Source organism: Alligator sinensis, unplaced genomic scaffold (genome assembly GCF_000455745.1).
Source record: "Alligator sinensis unplaced genomic scaffold, ASM45574v1 scaffold523_3, whole genome shotgun sequence".
In the NCBI taxonomy this organism is placed as follows: Eukaryota; Metazoa; Chordata; order Crocodylia; family Alligatoridae; genus Alligator; species Alligator sinensis.
The window spans coordinates 870,035-888,793 of NW_005842658.1; the positions used below are offsets into that span (position 1 = coordinate 870,035).

General features: G+C 43.3%; 1 protein-coding gene across 1 annotated transcript in view; it reads left to right on the forward strand.

The window, feature by feature from the left end:
- The window catches only part of TMEM135 (transmembrane protein 135), a 323,990-nt gene that overhangs the window by 295,476 nt on the left and 9,755 nt on the right, over nt 1-18,759 (forward strand). The window contains exons 10-12 of the mRNA XM_014524769.2: nt 5,970-6,137; nt 15,527-15,590; nt 18,120-18,196. Of these exons, the coding sequence (XP_014380255.1) occupies nt 5,970-6,137; nt 15,527-15,590; nt 18,120-18,196 (309 nt within the window). The remainder of the gene's footprint in view (nt 1-5,969; nt 6,138-15,526; nt 15,591-18,119; nt 18,197-18,759) is intronic.

Below are 18,759 nucleotides of genomic sequence, written 5' to 3' on the forward strand. Positions count from 1 at the left end.
GCCATTTACAAACTCATTACTTTGGGTCTCTCAAAGATGCTCCCAAGTATGGATATTTTGTCCAGCACCTTTCTTAGGCAGTGGCTCCCCCACAATCCAGTCGTTCTGAAACTAGGATGTCAGCCTTCCCATGTTGTTTAGACACATTCTTAGTGAAGTCATTTAGAAACAGAATTTCTTATATGCACACACTCAACTCTTAAACAAACACAAAACAGCTGCAAAACTGTGGAAAACAAAAAAAAATCCTGAATGCATACTGCTTTGTCTTATCTTGTCTTCTTTTATGAGTCCCTGTTTCTTATCAGTATCCTTACTAGAGAGAAAATTTCCTCTTGCCTTCACCTGCCTGGCCTCCATTATCCTATGTCTGGTGGTGAAAGGTGTTTTGGGGTTTTGTTCTTTTGCTTGAAGAATATTTCTCTTTTAAAACATCCTTTGATAACTGTTCTGCTTCTCTGTGGCAGTTGGGGAATTTCTCTGAGACCATATCCCACTGGCTTCTTTCACAAAGACAATGGTTCTTCCAAAAGCCAACCCTATTGTTCATAGGCAAGAGCCATTCAGTTTAACAGCCCTTTGTAGCTTTGGTACAGCTTCCAAGATCCCTCCCTGTCAATTTCTGGCTACAGAAATGAATGTTTAAGGCTCCAAGAAAGATAACATTCAAAACAGGGGCCAAAATGCATCAGGCATTCACCAAAAATGTGGAATTTGTATATGGATGAAGATATATCTCCCAGTGGATAGATGGAGACTGCTGATTTTAGAAAGCTCTGTAATAGTTACATTCACCCTAATGCAAAGGGTTTGTGCAGGTTCATGGGGCTTATGTGCATAAGTAAGCCTACATTACGGGCTTAAGTGATACAAAGGTCTTTTCATGTTGTCTCTTCATTCATTAGGTTGAATTTCACTATAAATGCACATTTGCAGCAGACTGCTGCCCTAGTCATTAGTTTGTACACGCTTTGCCTTTTGACCCTTATAATCTCATCCAAATCCCCATAGGTCTTGAGTGCAAAGTGATACATGCACAGCCGTGACAGCTATAAATACACCCACAAGACTTTATTTTCTCTAGAGTATAATTTCTTTAAGAAAAGGAATCTCCCTTCCCCAATAATGATGGAGCCCATGCTGCTTTGTTTTAAGGTGGAGGGTCAGGAGGTTCAGCCAGCAGAATGATCAACTGGTTAAAGTAGTGTTACAATGATATAGCTGTGATGGTCGAGGAATTACACGAGGTAAGGATTTCTTAGCGTGATATCTTTTATTGGCTCGGCTGCATAGTTGGGCTAGAGTTGGAGAAGCTTTTGAATGCATTCTCACGAAAAATACTTGCATTCAAAAGCTTGTGTAATTCTATCCCAACTATACCTTTGGTTTAATAAAATATAACACCTTAAGAAATCCTTGCCTCTCGCAACTATTTTAAGGTTCTTCGTAACTAAGGAAATAGATGATGTTCCCATTAGCCAGTATGGCTAACAAAGGAAACCACCATTTTTCTGAATTTCTTTGATTTTGCACCTTGCAAGTTTATATCTTTTTATTTACAAAGCATAAGTAAAAATACGTGCATGGAATCGCATCCTTCGTATTTACACATACAGCATTTTAAAGATCTTTGGCTATCTAAGAGAGTGGGATGTTTTCTGGACTAATACATACACACGTAGGTTTGCACTTTTTCTAAGATCACCTCTGATCAGTAATAGATGCCTACTGACAAAGCAGTAGCATAGTTTTTTAATGTGATGTTGTTCCAATTAAGTACTTATTACCAAATTTTCCCCCTCTATTACATTTCTCCTTACTGCTGAACAATTTGTATTGCTATAGCTGTGCTAACATGGTCATTCCAGGCTGTTTCTTTCTCCTGCTCTATATTTAATTGAATAAGTCAGCCATTAATGTAGTAACATTTTATTTTCATGCTATAGTAGTTGATTTACTATCTAATATTCATAGATTTCACTTAAGATTTATATAACTACAGTCATCAAGGCATCAAACATCCAGACTCAGTCTGGTCTTTGGATTCTCCTTCAATGGTCTAAAGGTGGGGGGAGAGGGGCGGGGAAGGTCTGGGCACCCTCCACTCCTCTATATTCCTGTCAAAGGTCATGGTGAACTCTCATGCATACACCATGATCCAAAAGGATCAACAGTTGCCTACTACTACTTCATATTTGAAAGAATTGGGGTGGTGGTGGTGGTTGGGGCAGGGTGGGGGGGCGGGGGTTGTTTGTTTCTTGCCACTGCAAATTTCTGAAGAGCACTTTCGAGCCCAGTAGCAATACTTCATGAACATCTTCATCTTTCCTATCTCCTTTGATTGAGTCGGTGCTATCCTGTAATATGAATAGGTGAGGTGAGAATTGTAGTGAATGGGTATACATTAGCCAGCATACTTATACATGTGATAAGTGCTATTTTGTCTGTGCCATTGTAGCAGATAACAACACATGTCATTCAGTTTACGTGCTAACTGGAATCAATGCAGATATTTTTGAACATGAGTTATAATACTGCCAAGATATTGTTTATTAATTTTTTTAAAGAATCTGTTTTAAAAATGGATTATTCAGTGATTTTTGGAGATATGTCATCTTATTGCATCACTATTTCTGGCTTTTTAGTCTCATATAGCAACATTTCTACAGTATACATTGTTCTTGTGCAGAGATATGATATGCAGATTTAATTCCTTCTCTTCTTCCTTTCTCGTTTCTTTCAGTCTTTGTATGGAGATTAAGGGGTGTGATTTGGCACCTTGCTTAGCTGATGTAAAAACAATACCACTTCCTGTAGATAATGGAAATGCTCTGTAAATATGTTATGTTATTTTCCCTTGATTTCTTATTAAGCTAAGTACATCATGCTACTAATTGCTGTTCGTTGCTTATGAAAGCTAGGACCCTATACCAACAAACCAATGTTTCTCAATGGGACCAGTATAGATTAAAGCCTGACTATTATACCATGTCATGTTTTAATCCATCAGAACTAAAAAGCCCTTCTTTTGGTGGGCATAAAGAGAAAGAGCTGTCAGCGCTGAAAAATTTGGAGCAGAGAGTTCAAATGTTCCAGCCTTCTGGATGGAGAGCAACAAAGGTGCCTCAAAGGCAAACTCTCTAAGCAGCGGGTGATAGGGAGCTGCTGCCTCACTTACCCCACTTAAGTTCCCCCTCATTGTGGCATATGGGGTAGGGGAATTCTCTTGCAGCTGGACTTGTCCACGTGACCTGGAGCTGCACTCAGAGCAGGAGGCAGCACAGCTGGAGCGGTCTTGGTTTGAGACAGGTCCATCTGAGGGCCTATCTCTCTCCCTTGGAGAGACAGAGGTAGAGTGGAGCGCTGCCGGCTACTGGGGTCCTCAGAAACCTACAGCTGTTCAAGTTTCCCAAGGGAAGAGAGATCTTGCTTGTTAGAAGTGTTCTCATTCCTTCATGGAAGAGACAGTTCTTTTTTTGCAAAAAAAACACTTGAATGGCTGTACACTCCTGATACAAATATAGCACCTGTTCATAACCATAGTCATGGACCAGGACCCCCTATGCTAGGCACGATGCAAACAGATAACCATCTGGTCCATGCCCCCAAGAAGTTACACTTTAAGTGTGAGACAACAGACCACAGATGTATTTGGACAGACTGGGGAGTACATTGAGACCAGATTGGTCACCATCATTAGCAGTGGTCGTAGCATGCCAGCAGTCCAACTGGCATTGAAAGAAAAGAGAAGCATCTGTGGGTGATGTGATGGAGAAGGGGGACTGAGTACAGGGGTGAAAAGATACAAGTATTGAGGTAGGAATATAATCTTTGCAGCAATGTTGTTGTTAGATATGGCTGGGGCATAATTGCATTATTAAGACTATTGTGAAGCTTCCTATACTTTTATGCAATGATCTAAATTAATCCTTAAATTTAGATCTGAATTACTTTGTAGAATATCACTAACTCCATATAGCACATAAGCTTGTGGTAGAGATTTTCATTATAAGATCAGTCACACACTGTTGTGCCATAAACACTTTAGAAAATACAATTTACTTATCCTTAAAAATGAAATCAGAGGGAAACCTGGAGTTCATACAGACCTTTGGGTACTGCCTGTTTACTATCAACATTGTAAAATTGCACAATATATTTATGTGTATAAATACCATGGCATAAATACTGCTCTTCCACTACCATATATCGTTATTTGATTTGAGGGTTCTGAGGGAGTTGGCTGATGTGATTGCAGAGCCATTGACCATCATCTTTGAAAACTCATGGCGTTCAGTAGAGGTCCCTGATGATTGGAAAAGGGCAAACATAGTGCCCATATTTAAGAAAGGGAAGAAGGAGGATCCAGGGAACTACAGACCATTCAGCCTCACCTCAGTCCCCACAAAAAATCATGGAGCAGATCCTCAAGGAATCCATTTCTAACCACTTGGAGGAGAAAAAGGTGATCAGGAACAGCCAGCATGAATTCACCAGAGGCAAGTCATGCCTGACCAACCTGATTGCCTTCTGTCATGATGTGACTGGCTCTATGGAGCTGTTTCAATCAGCTGTTAGATAAAAGCCCCACTAAAGCGCCCAATCTTTACAGAGGCTGGGGAAGCCAGGTACAACTACCATGCTGGCTCTTCTGGGCATGCGTTGGGCTCAGCATGGGAGCATGCCAAGTTTAAAGTAAAGCACTGGTTTTTGGAGGTTTTTTTAGCATCTGCAAGCAGCCTTAACAAGGGATTGATCTACAGAAAGATTTTAGTTCATAAATTGGATGATTGTTAATTCCAGACTTCTACCCATTGTAATGACAGTGAGAATTATCTTGATGATTCTGAGAATAGTCTTACAAACAAATGGCAAAAAACGTGCACATTTAGTGCCTGCCTAATTTAGTAAGAATGTACTGCCAGTAGCAAGCACGTGATTTTCAGCTGTTTTCAAATGAAATGTCTTCAAACCAAAAACTGTTTTTGCTTTTTCAGAATGCTATAAACAAAAAAATTGAACCGAAGTTACCAAACTGCAGAAAAGCATTTAAACAAAAGGATGAAAAACATTTTTTCTTCACATTTGTATGATTGTGTTTTAAAAAAGAATGGGCACATTTTATTCAGACTTTTCAGAGAAAGTCACCTGTGGGTTTAGGAATAAGTATAATAAGCTTTTGAAACCACTGCGAAAACTAGCCAAAGAAAGATTTGAGGGAGAACCAGCATCAACCTATTTATGGCACTTTATAGAAGAGACTCTCAGAAGTGTATCAGCTTTTCAGGGTAGGAAAAATCCCACATGAGCCTTTGGAACAGTTTTGCACATGAGTTCCCTTTTGGTTTTGAGCTTTCTCTCGCAGCAGATTTCGCAAAGCCTCCAAAATTGGTTATTTGTAAGATTCAATGCCAAGGACTCAGTGTCGCTCTAATTCTCAGTCTCTAAAAAGACTTTGTTGTTAAGAATGTTTTTTTTCCTCCATTAGTACTTCTTCCAGGTTTTGAGTCTGTAGCATAATTTTTACAGCATTGATTTCCTCTCCAATCCCATTTGTGGTTGAAAGGGAGGGAAGAATAATTTGGAAATTAAGCCATCAGGACTGTTTAAAGGAACAGAACCTTGGATCAGAGATAAACAGAGCATGTCCTCTGAGGCTGTTTAAACATCCATTCAAATTAAAGGAAAGGCAGTCAGTCTAGCTTTTTTTTTTATTATTTCTTTTGTTATTTTTCAGGGAAATGAGGTCAAAAATCAAGCTTCAGGTTCCAAGAAGTAGAGTACATTTTAGATAATATCTGCAAAGTGGTGTTTTAATAGACTGCGTATCAATAATACAGGATTACTTTACTTGTTTTTTCCCATTTTTTTTTTGCTTCTCCTCCCCCCCCCCCCCTTTTTTCTCTTTTTTTTTTTTTTTTTTTTTTTTTTTTTTACCTAATGTTGCCATTTCTTAACATTTTCTCTAGGGCTTCATTAGAATGTTTAGTGTTGGATACCTGATCCAGTGCTGCCTTCGAATCCCATCCGCATTCAGGCATCTGTTTACAAAACCTTCCCGGCTGCTTTCTCTCTTCTACAACAAGGAAAACTTCCAGCTTGGCGCTTTTCTAGGATCTTTTGTCAGTATATACAAAGTAAGTTTAGAGAATGCAAAGCATTGCAAATTTGGTATTTGTCATTAGATTTCTAGAACACCATATATTCACGCATCTTAAAAAGCTGGGCTTTTTTTTTCTGTTGCTTCTATCACATAGACTCTCACCCACTAAGAAAATTAAATGTCCTTAAATCTTACATATGAAGCCAGTACCTTGTGCCAAGACGTACACTTCCATTGTCCTCCCAAGCAGTGCTCAAAAGTACATTGAGGCATACTGTGATATGGGTTCATATGGGTTATTCCAGTTGATATGTGTTATTCCAGGTGGATGAAGAGTGAATTCTTAAGTCAAGAAACTATCACAGGGGTGTCTGAGGAGACTCTAGTTCAGACACCTCTGACTGCAGTGTTTCCTGGAAAGATAGACACTTTATCAGGCAGCTTGGTCTCAGGCCATTTGAGATTGTTTAGCTCAAAATCTGCACCTGAAATTCTACCCTGAAGCTAATCAGCAACAAACTGCAGAGTGCAAAGTAAGGTGTCATGTGGTTCTGATAAGACAATTCACTCGAAACCAACTTCCGATATAGTGTCAGCTTCACAAGCAAGGGCAGCTCGCAGCCTACTGCACCTGGCAGCACAGTTTGGGGAGGAGGTGAGCAGCCAACAGTGGCAAAAGAAGGTTAGGGAATATTTTAAAAATCTGGACTTATACAAATCCATGGGGCCGGATGGGATGCACCCAAGGGTGCTAAGAGAGTTGGTTGATGTGGTTGCAGAGCCACTGGCCATCATGTTTGAAAACTCATGGCAATTGGGAGAGGTCTCAGATGATTGGAAAAGGGAAAATATAGTGCCTATATTTAAGAAAGGGGGAAAAAAGAGGATCTAAGGAACTATAGACCAGTCAATGTCACCTCAGTCCCCAGAAAAATCATGGAGCAGATTCTCAAGGAATCCATTTCTAAGCATTTGGAGGAGAAAAATGTGATTTGGAACAGTCAGCATGGATTCACCAAGGTCCAATCATGCCAAACCAAACTCGTTGCCTTCAATGATGAGATGACTGGCTCTGTGGATATAGGGAGACCAGTGGATGTGGATTACCTTGACTTTGGCAAGGCTTTTGATACAGTCTCCCACAGCATTCTTTCAGGCAAGCTAAGGAGGTATGGGTTGCATGAGTGGACCAAGGTGGATGGAAAACTGGCTGGATCATCAGTCTCAGAGAGTAGTAGTCAATGGCTCTTTATGTGTAGTTAGCAGCTGGTACCGAGTGGAGTGCCCCAGGGGTTGGTCCTGGGACTGGTTTTGTTCAGTGTCTTCACCGATGACCTGGAAGATAGCACAGAGTGCACCCTCAGCAAGTTTGCAGATGACTCCAAGCTGGGGGAAGTAGTAGATATGCTGAAGGGTAGAGTTGGGATTTAGAGAGACCTAGACAAATTGGAGGATTGAGCCAATAGAAATCTCATGAGGTTCAGTAGGGACAAATGCAAAGTCCTGCACTTAAGACGGAAAAATCCCATGCACCAGTTTAGGCTGGTGGGTGACTGACTGACTGGGTAGCAGCTCCACAGAAAAGGGCCTGGGGGTTACAGTGGACAGTAAGCTGAATATGAGCCAGCAGTGTGCCCTTGTTGCGAAGAAGGCTAGCGGCATAGGCTGCATTGGTAGGTGTTGCCAGCAGGTCAAAGGAAGTGATTATACCCCTCTATTCAGCACTGGTGAGGTATCTGGAGTACTGTGTTTAGTTTTGGGCTCCCCACTACAGAAAGGATGTGGATAAATTGGAGGGAGTCCAGTGGAGGACAACAAAATAGGGGGCTGGAACAATAGGGGGCTGGAACACATGACTTGGGAGGAGAGGCTGAGGGAACTGGGCTTATTTAGTCTGCAGAAGACAAGACTGAGAGGGGATTTTATAGCAACCTTCAACTACCTGAAGAGTGATTCCAGAGAGGATGCAGCTAGTCTGGTCACAGAGGTGGTAGATGACAGAACAAGGAACAATGGTTTCATGTTGCAACAAAGGAAGTTTAGATTAGATACCGGCAGTCCTTGACTTACGACTTCGAGTTGCAACAAATGGCATTTATGACATTTGTAAACTGAGACCCTGTTTTGAGGTTCCCAAGCCGTTTTCATCTTTATGATGGTTGACACAGCTAGGTCCAGCTGGTAAGTCTGTTGTGGTGATGGGGAGGGGGGAAGGAAGGGGTGTGGGGGGGAAGATCAGTGTCCTGCAGCGAGGGAGGTATTCGGGTTGGGGCTAGGACTAGGGCTAGGGTGAGTGCTGCCCAGGGAGGGGGTGGGGTGGCTCGTGCCGTCCATCTGGGGGCTGTTGCTGTGGCAGCTTGTCTGGCGGCTCTTGCTGCTGCTCCCACTGCTAGTCCGGGAGGGCATGGGGTGGGGGCGTGTGCCCCAGGATCTGCGTGGGGCGGGCAGGGCAGGGGCTGTGCTCTGGGCAGAAGGCACTGGGAGCAGGAGTTATGCCCCCCCGTTGCTTGCCCTTCAGGTTGCACATGCCTGCTCCATGCCTTGTTGCTGCTCGCCTAGCTGGGGCAAAGCTGCTGCTTGTCCAGGAGGCACAGGGAGGCTGGGCCAGCTCCCACCGCTGCACTTGCTTTGTCCAGAGGCAGTGCAGTGGCTCAGTCTCGCTCTGGCCCCGCACCAGCTGGCAAGAAGCGTGGAGGGGCAGAGCCCCCGCTCCCAGCACCTTCCACCCGGAGCACAGCCTGAGCCCGACCCACCCCACACAAATCCTGGGGAACACGCCCCTGCTCCATGCCCTCCCAAACCAGCAGCGGGAGCAGTGGCAAGAGCTGCTGGACAAGCTGCCACACAAGCAGCTGCTGGACTGCTGGCGCGCAGCGGCGTGAGCTGCCCACCCCCTCCCTGGGCAGCGCTTGCCCCAGCTCCAAGCTGTCTCACTGCAGGGGCATTGATCTGCACCCCCCCCGCACCCCTTACCTCCTCCCTCCCCCCCACCAGAACAGACTTACCAGCTGGACACAGCTGTTTTGAGCCTGGTAAAAGAACCAATCCCCCATTTGCAACATTGTTCCTATGGGAAAATTTCCAAGTTACAAAGTTTCGACTTAAGACGCAGTTTTCAGGAATCAATTTTGTTGTAAATCTAAGGACTATCTGTATTAAGAAAAACTTTCTCACTAGCAGGGTAGTAAAATACTGGAAAAGGTTACCTACAGAGCTTGTGGAATCCTTGTAGGTTTTTCACACTCAGCTAGACAAAGTCTTGGCTGGGATGATATAGTCCCACTTTGAGCAGGGGGTTGGACTAGATGACCTCCTCAAGTCCCTTCCAACCCTACTTTTCCATGATCTATGTATTTCCTTTATGATTCTAAACAGATATAAAGGATATCTGATATAAGATCTTAATCTTATAAATTGGTACAGTGCCAGTGAAGCTAATTATAGTAATTTAATCAATTTCCTTAGACTCTAGCTCAATATGTATGCTCATCCCAAGTATGCTGCACTACTTTAATGTTGAACTATCATATTTATAGGCCTTAACCAAATTACTTATCCCTATAGACATGTTCAGGTATTCAAAGCTACATAAGAAGCATTGAAAATTAAACATAAGTCTTTTTGTAATAGAATGTTAACAGCTGGAAAGCAAGACACTACAGAATTCTACTTTAATTAAAAGGAGCCAGAATGAAAAACAGATCTAACTTTTTTGGTAGAATGAACAGCTCGTTTGGTCATGATACTTTAATTTTATTAAAAATAGGCTCAAATTTTGAGAGAGAGGTCTTGGACGATATAGTGGAAGCCCCATTCAAAATGTTTTTCAACCTGTGCTTTCTTTAATAACTTCATCTGGAAAATAAAATCCAATTCTACCTGTTTTTTTGCTAAAGTGACCTTTACTCAAATATTTTATAAGGGTTCATAAAAAGGGTCTATTCTAGCCAATATTTTGAACCTTTGAAGGTGACTACACAGTGGATTTGCATTGCATTGTATTTTACTTCTGTCATAATACCATATTTACTCAAATACAAGATGAGGTTACCCTGCCCCCCAATTGGCATGGGGAAAAGCCCCTCATCTTATAATCACATACCAAAAATCCCACTAAATATATTGTCTGTCATTAAACTGCTGCCAAAATAGTATGTGCTCAGCAATGGAAACCAACTATGATGTTGATTCAATGCAGCCAATGCTGACTGACCATGTCTATAAAACACATACCCCCCCACATTGGCAAACATGCTGATGGAAACCTTTTGTTTGTTTATTTGTTTATTTTTTAAAATCTTTTTTCATGCCCAAATCAGTTCCAAATTCATTTGGGCAAGGCCCTATATTCAAGTTCCAAAATTCAACTCAGCAGAGCTCAGTTGCTAAATCTGTGTGGTTCTACCACTGGGCAAATATCTTCCCTCCCAGACCCATCAGTCTTGGGCTTCAGCTGCCCCCCAAATCCAAACAGGCATCTTACATGCATCCTACAGGACTTGGGGTTCAAATGCCCCATCTCCCTTGATCTTAGCCAAAAGGCTCCATAAGGATAGGGTAGTGTGTCCATCTGAATAAGACATATTGTAGTAGATTCATAGGTTCATAGATGTAGGGTCAGAAGGGACCTGAGCAGATCATCAAGTCCAACCCCCTGCCCTGAGCAGGAATTAATACTGCGCTCGTATGACCCCTGATAAGACTAAGCTCATATGACCCCAGCTAGATAGTACCCATTAAACGCAGTCCCCACTCACTGCAGACTCTTTTTCAGGTCATGGTGAGCCACAACATGGCATAGCTTTTGACTTCCTCTTCACTCCCACAGCTGCACCTTTCTTTTCCATTTTTAATTATTCCTGTTTTTTTCACCAGCTTTAAATGCTTGACAAACATCACAAAATGGGACCCCAAGTAGTTCATCCACAATCCCACTATTGTCCCCTCTCTCAACCTGGTGCATGTGATTAATAGCCCTGCCGTACATGAGATGAAGTTGGACCAGGTTGCCCTGCACCTCATATACATTTTTGGATCATCCCAGGACTTGTGACAAGAACACCTGGCTCCAGTCATGAGTGGAGGCTGATTAGGATGTGGATCCTTTGTGGGGAGTATGTGGAGCACACGCATATAGTGAGCAGTGCTGAGCTGTGGGGTCACCATGGCTTGAAATGTTTTTGACTCTGTTGGGGCCCAGCCCAGTGAACTATGTGTAAATCATTAGCCTGAATGGTTTGTACTACATACAAGTGGGTTCTAAGGTGTTGCTCAGAAGTGTTTATGGCGTACCTGTGCTAAAACCTGCAGTAGTTTCAAAAAAAGGTAACATACATCAATTCTGGATGAACTAAGTGCACTGCTACTATATGCAAATTGATACAGCCATGTTTAATTTCAAAGTTGTTGTTTTCAAATTTGCTTCTCACTTCCATGCACTCAGGGAGAGCAGGGTCTGACAGTAAAAAGAGGGGGATGGAGCTGCCAGGGGAAAAAGTTGGAGGAAAGCAGAGAGCACAGGGGCTACCTGACCCCCCAGATTTATTTTCCCTGTTGTAGCAGTGAGAGGGGGACACATTCAAGGCAGACCTCCACTAATTAGATTGTTTACCTGGAAAATTGTAACAAATTTATAAATTTTCCACATATAGAATCAAATTATTTGGGGTCATCTTATAATCATCTTCTATTCGAGTACATACATTATATATGAAACAATACTTATGCTTTCCTAACAAGCATAATGCAACATAAGCAGATCATGTATAGTACCCTCTAAGTATGCAAAACAAAAATAAAATACAAGATGCATTTATGATCCTCAGGAGTTCTGTCAGGAAGCACTTTAAAATATCAACTCTGCATACTAAAAGCAAATTTAAATACCTCTTAGAAGCTAGATTATTTCATTTGGGGTGTGCTGATACTGTATCATTACTGAAAGAAGATTTTCTTGATAAAGAATTAGAGGATAGGCACATCATTAATGCCAATCAATACAATTTCATATAAAACAAAATTGTGCCAAAATAGTGATTTTATTCTGATGTGAAGTTTAGCAAATAAATGCAACTGTTAAAAAAGTAAAGTACTTGGGGATTAGTACTCTGCAACATTCCAGTTAAAAAATGAACACTAAAAAAATACCAAAAGAGCATACATAAAATAGATGGGAAACTTGCTAACTGGCATCTCAAAATAATTGTCAATGACAAAATAATTACAGTATTTTTAACAAACATGTAAGTAGTGAATTTTGCACTTTGGACAGAGATGCCAGAGAGCAGGAGAATGAGGGGAGGTGCCAGGGACAAAAGAGTCTTACCTGACAACAAAGACTCAAAGACCCTTGCTGCTGCTGCCACATTCTGCCTACTGCTGCAATGGTGCAGGATTCCCACAATTAGGTTGCTTTTGCTACAATGCAGATTTCCTAGCAGCCACCCTTCTGGTGCCCACTCTAAATTGATGCCTGGGGCTGGTGTCCCTGTCACTTAACCTAGTTGTGCTACAGGTTTTTATTGACGCTACGGTGTCAATACTAGACCTAATACTATTCAACATTTTTATCAGCATGGTTGAAGTAAGCTACGTTCACCATTGATAGAAATTCGCAGATGATGCTAGTTGGTAGACTTTAATAGTAGAAGAGTATAGAGCAGCCACACAAAGTGATCTGAATCAGTTGGTAGCCTTGGTCTATTTAAATAGAATGTATTTTAATACATCCAAATGCAGCATAGCACATATAGGCTAGGGACAGACATTCAAAAAGCCTGATCCTGAATTGATTTAATCTTTGCAAGTTAGTCTAATCTGCCTAGGTTGAATCAGTTTGCAAGTGTACAGACATTCCCTCTGGACTGAGGAAATGCAGGCACATGCCTGTGGTGGCTCAGGTTAGAAGTCAGGGGGTGCTAAACCAGTCCTCCCTTCCATTCCAAAGTGCTGAGCTGAGGGGAAGTTGGGGTGGCCAGGGCATGGAATGACACACTGATTAGGGAGGGCTCTAAATCCCCACCAGCCTGCACCGTCCCAGGCTTTTCTCCATTCGCTGCTCAAGGGACAGGAGTGTTGCCAGACCCAAACCCCCAGCTAGCACTCTGAGGCAAACGGGGTGTGTGCAGTGCATGCATCTGTTGATGGTACTGAGCTTTTCAATCTCCCTCTTCATGCTACTTCATACTGTCTGCAAACCTGACAGGCAAGGGAGCCAGCAGGGAGCTGATAACACAGCATTTATCATCCCATCAACAAAACAAAAGCCTCTCTCATTAGTTCAAGCTCTTCTTAAACAGCTTTTTTCCCAAGGAAGAAATGACCTGTTGATTAGCTCCAAAAAGCCCTAAGCAGACACTGTTCTGTCTGCTTGTCCCAGGGAAATTGGAGACATGCACACAGAGACACCTCTCAGCATTAGCTAGCATACCACATGCCTAGGGTCCATGGGGCTGGGGTCCATGCTGTGGGAGATAGGAGGGAGGAAGGGGGGTGGGATCCCTGTTTGAGCAGTGAGCAATAAGGGGGGTGGAGCAGGGGGAAGCCAGGCAGACAGGCTGTGCCTGTAGTCTCCACCAGAGCTCTAGCTAGGGAGCAGAGGAGTGGGGCCAGCCCTGTTCTCTGGAGCAGACAGCCCAACCCAGCCAGCCCAGGGATGCAAAGCATCTGGGATGCTAGGGGAATCTGGTTTAACTTAAACCAGAAAGGGGTCTGGGAGAGGGGGACCCCTGCTTCAGCAGCGAGTGGCAGGGAGGAGGGGAGGTTAGGAGGAAGCCAGGCAGATCCTGCTGTGCCTGTAGTCTCTGACAGAGCTCTGGCTTGGGAGCACAGGGGCAGGGCCAGCCCTGTTCTCTGGACTGCGAAGGGCTGCAAAGCATCTGGGGTGCTGGGGGACTCTGGTTTAATTTAAACCAGAACAGGGTCTGGGACAGACATTGCATAAACCAGTTTGACCCAAATCAGTTAAGTCTGATACTACATTCAATCAGCCCTATCTTAAACCAGTTTCAGCCATTTTGAAACTAGTTTATGTGCACTGAACTTATGTTCTGTTACAGTTTTAAACCAGTTTCTGATCACTTAAATCAGTTTATGTGTAATGTCTGTCCCTAGCCATAGAAATAAGGAATGCAGGCCACACCTAAAGGACAGGTAACCAGAGTTAGGACTGTGAAAGGGATGAAGAGGTCATACTGGGAAAGCACTTCAGTAAGATTTCCTATGTATGTTCTGGCACCAAAAAAAAAAGATAAATGCAGTCCTTGGTTGTATAAACAGGAGTAGTGGGTTGAACTAGAGGAATGATTTTTACTTCTGTACATAGGTGCTTGTGAGGCTCTGTCTGAATCACAGAATTGTAGAAGCATACAGTTTTGTTGTCCATATTTAAAAAAGGACAGTGAAAAATTGAGTTGAGGACTAGAGAAGATGCCTTACAATGGGAATCTTAAATACTTTAGCTTGACAAAGAGACGATTGAGAGGTGACTTGACTACAGTGCACAAGTGCCCTCCCAGGAAGAGGATCCTGGATACTAAAGGGCTCCATAACGTACTGGAGAAAGGCAAAGCAAGACGAGTCAATGCATGGAGGGTGAAGCAAGACAAATTCCATTTCGAAATTAAACATAGCAATAGTGATTAAGTTCTGGAACAAACTCCAAAGGAAAGTGATGGATTTCCATGCCTTAAATCATCATTGGGTTAGTTTTTGGAAACCATGCTTTATCCAAACAGAAGTTATGCTTCAAAGACAAGGTAATGGACCCAGAGCAGGTGCAGCTTGGTGAAATGCAGTGGCCTTTGACATATAGAATGTCAAATTAGAAGATTTGATGGTACCTCCTGGGGTCTTTCTGCATTCAATTAAGACTTCTAGTTACATGCAGGGCTTTGTGATATAAAAATACTCTTCAGGTTCATGATGGCCTCAGTTATCATACTTTACTGGGCCTGCTAACTTGACACATGAACAGTCTCAAGGTGTTTGGGCCCATGAGAAGGTCACCGTCTTTGCCTCTCATGCTGTTGGACTATTTATTTTCATTGCAGCAAGTGCTCTCACCAGTTAGAGTTTTGGTCAGCAAATTAAGCTGTTTCATGTGGATGGAGAGCAAGCAGGAACCGGCTTTCTTTTCCTTTCTTTAAAGGATGCTTAAAGTTGACTAGTCTGGTTACAGTTAGTTAGACTGATTCTGAGAAAAACTGAAACTATATGAAGTGCATCAGACCCTACACTGATAGATGCCTCATGGCTGTAGTGGAAATAGAAGCAATTATTGTTATCATAATAGCTGCTTATCCTTCATGAACACTTGCATTGAGGCTAATAAGTTTGATTATTGGATGCTGTGTGCATTGTTATAAAACTAAAGCATTTAAAAAAATACTAACCAAGTATATGCTATTATCCTCTTGAACACAGGGAACTAGTTGTTTCCTGCGCTGGGTACGAAACCTGGATGATGAGCTTCATGCACTTATAGCTGGTAAGTCCATAAAGAAAAATGAGTGATGCACCTGATTCAGATTCTCTAAATATTATTACTTTTGAGCATATAATTGGCGCTCCCCCCCACCCCACCCCGGCCATTCCTTTCCAAAATTCCTATGTATTTAATTAACAAGAAAACAAATGCTGAGTGTGTACTGCAGTGGAAATCAGTCATTATAAGTCTCCAATAAATTAGACATGAATAACAATGTAAATGTGATACATTTTTTTTTATAAAAGGAAATGTCCAGGCACGTTTAGTACCAATTATTCTCTGCACAAGTGTAACGTTGTCTTTTGTTTTCTAAGCAGGGCAAGGTGGCACCTTATAGCAGTGGTTCCCAAATTGTGGGTTGCGACCTCAAATGGGATTGCAACATGAGTGGATGGGTCGTGATAAACAGGGATCCGGGGGGGGGCACAGGCAACGTGGCAGGCGGGCAGGGGAGCAGAGGTGACATGGCAGAGGAGAGCAGGGGGGCCAAGGTGACACAGCAGTGCAGTGCTCCCTTCCACACTGGGTCCCTCCTGCTGGGCCGTGGAGCCCCGGTGGGAAGGGCGGCAGGGTGGGCAGCCCACATCCTCTTCTCTCTCCCCAACAGGCTCCACTTTGGCCATGCTCCCCGTGGGAGAGGGGGTTGGGGGTCGGGAGAGCTGGGCTCCACACTCCACTCCAGCCAAAGCAGACACTGCTTCCCACAGGCAGCAGCCAGGGCTCGGGTGCTGCTGGGGGCAGGGGCTGCGGGCCCTGGCCCTGGGGCACCTGGGGGGTGGGAGGCTGCAGGTTGGGAGTGAGGGCACTGCCAGGGTCAGGGGGCTGTGGGTGGGGAGTGGGGGGCACCTGAGGAGTGGAAGGCTGTGAGGTGGGAGTGAGGGGCCATGCTAAGGAAATGGGGTCATAAATGGAGTCATGCTGGGGAAAAGTTTGGGAAGCACCACCTTAGAGACTAACTCATTCAGAAAGACATAAGCTTTTGTGTGTGGCAGCGTACATGGCATTGGTTGCTCAGACAAACAAGCAACATGAATTATAGTGATTGGGGTTTGTTCATCTGCTCCTCTAGAAATGTCATATGCTACAGTGCATACAGCGTGCTTACAGTGCCCCTCTGCTGCCTACACTGAACAGGGGCAATCGCTACGTGAAAGAATGAATGGGCAGTGATTGACAGCAGTTCCAGAAAGGCACACAGGCCGGTGGCAAAACACTTCAGCCTCCCTGGACGTTTCATCACTGACCTCCGCGTAGCTTTTCTTAAACAGCAGAACTTCTTAAATGCCCAAACTGAACTTCCCTAAACCAACCTGAACATATAAAATTTCCGAACAAGAAATCACTCATAGATTGGATTAAGTATGGTCTCAGAGATGCTGCATTTTCATCCAGATACTTGAGCTAGCATTTATAACCCCTATGCTCCTCAGTAAGTTTAACCCTCAGTGGGTTAATTGCTTTGTTTTGCCCTTTTGATTTCTTCAACCCCACTTTGCCTCTGTCATAAATGGCCTTCCCCTGTCCTTATCTTTTGTTTTTAAATTACTTTATTCCTTTTTTTTGTACCCCTGCTCTTTGCAAGTCCATTCATAGCACCTGATGAAGTAGGCTGTCACCTACAAAGGTTTGTGCCTTTCTGAACATATTAGTCTCTAAGATGCTACCCTGACCTGCCTTCTGCTTGACACCTGACTGATGTAGATGACTACCAATTTTTACTTCCCAAGATTTCCTTCCCAGTTTCTAATTAGGAACTCTTCTGCTGTTTTGAATACAATGGTATTTGCAGTTAAAAGAGGGATGGGTCCTGCCCCTTCCCACTATGGCCAAAGAAGGTCCTGTGGCTGCAGAATCAAATGGGTTGGGGTGCAGAGTATGCTTGGGATTTCATACTGATGATGTAGTACTCAGTGGAGCCTTCCTGTGCAGCGGAGATGAGCACAGACTAGACCAAATGATCCCCTCACTGCATGGGTCCATTAGATCAGGGTGTCCATTTCTCATGAAGCTCCAGGGTGGATGTGGACCACAAGGAGCTTCACAGGCCAGATCTGGACCCAGTGACAGCAGTGGTAGGGCACGAGGCAGCACAGAGATTAATGTAGATGTTGCTCCTACCCACCCCCACCTGTCAGCACGCGTCCCCAGCAATGCTCTGTAGCTGGGAATTCAGTGATGGGCCTCGCCTGTGAATTCCCAGCCAGATCTTTGGCACCCCTGCATTATGCCATTTCCCTGCTGGGGTCTTTGGATGTGGGGGGGAGATTTGAGACCATGTTGCTGGCCACTGGACTTCAGCTTTATCTCAAAGTGCCAAAACAAAAGGGATCTGTCTTTTTTTGAAAAGCTGACACACAAAACACCCTTTCATATGCAACACAGAAACATCACTGAAGCTTGATACAGAAGCAGCAAGCACAAATTTGTGTAACATCAGCTGTGCTGAGCTCTGCATCATACAGCAACATCAAGAAATAGTTGAAAATCTTATGTATGTTTTTATTTTTGTTTGTTTTTCAATTTTTGCAGGGTCCCTGGCAGGAGTTTCTATGATGTTTTACAAAAGTACTACTATCTCCATGTACCTAGCTTCCAAATTAGTGGAGGTAAGGTATGCACTGCTGGTTCCCAGGTGTTTCATCCTAGCTGCAGTAATAGGGAAGAGAAAGAAGACAAATGTTACTAGCTTTGTCAGAGTGTGCAGTATCACATTACATTTGCACTATAGAACTGCATGCAAGCAAACACGTGCCAAATGATGGTTCGGTTTTATGACCTCATTTCCTTTCCATGACTAAACCTAACGGTCCATTAGCCATTGGTCTTTGCATATTTTCTCCATTAACTTCTCCTTTGTCTCCTTGGTAGCCCTCTGCTTTCCATATCATTCCTGGAACTTTAGATTTCTGCAATGTGCCTTTTGTCTCTTCTGCCAGAAATACAAATCAGCACTAGCCCTCAGTTTCAAATTTATTACCAAAAGTTACAGCTGACTTCCTGACTTTGTTTCCTGATGTTCGGCATTAGTCTAAATGATAAGTTGGGGCAATTCAGAATAGCTTATGTCTTAACATATAGCCAAGAATGCTTACCTGTTTACTTTAATGAATCAGATTTTCATTTGATCCATTCACTGAAGTGAGCACTGATTAAATGACACTTCCTGCTG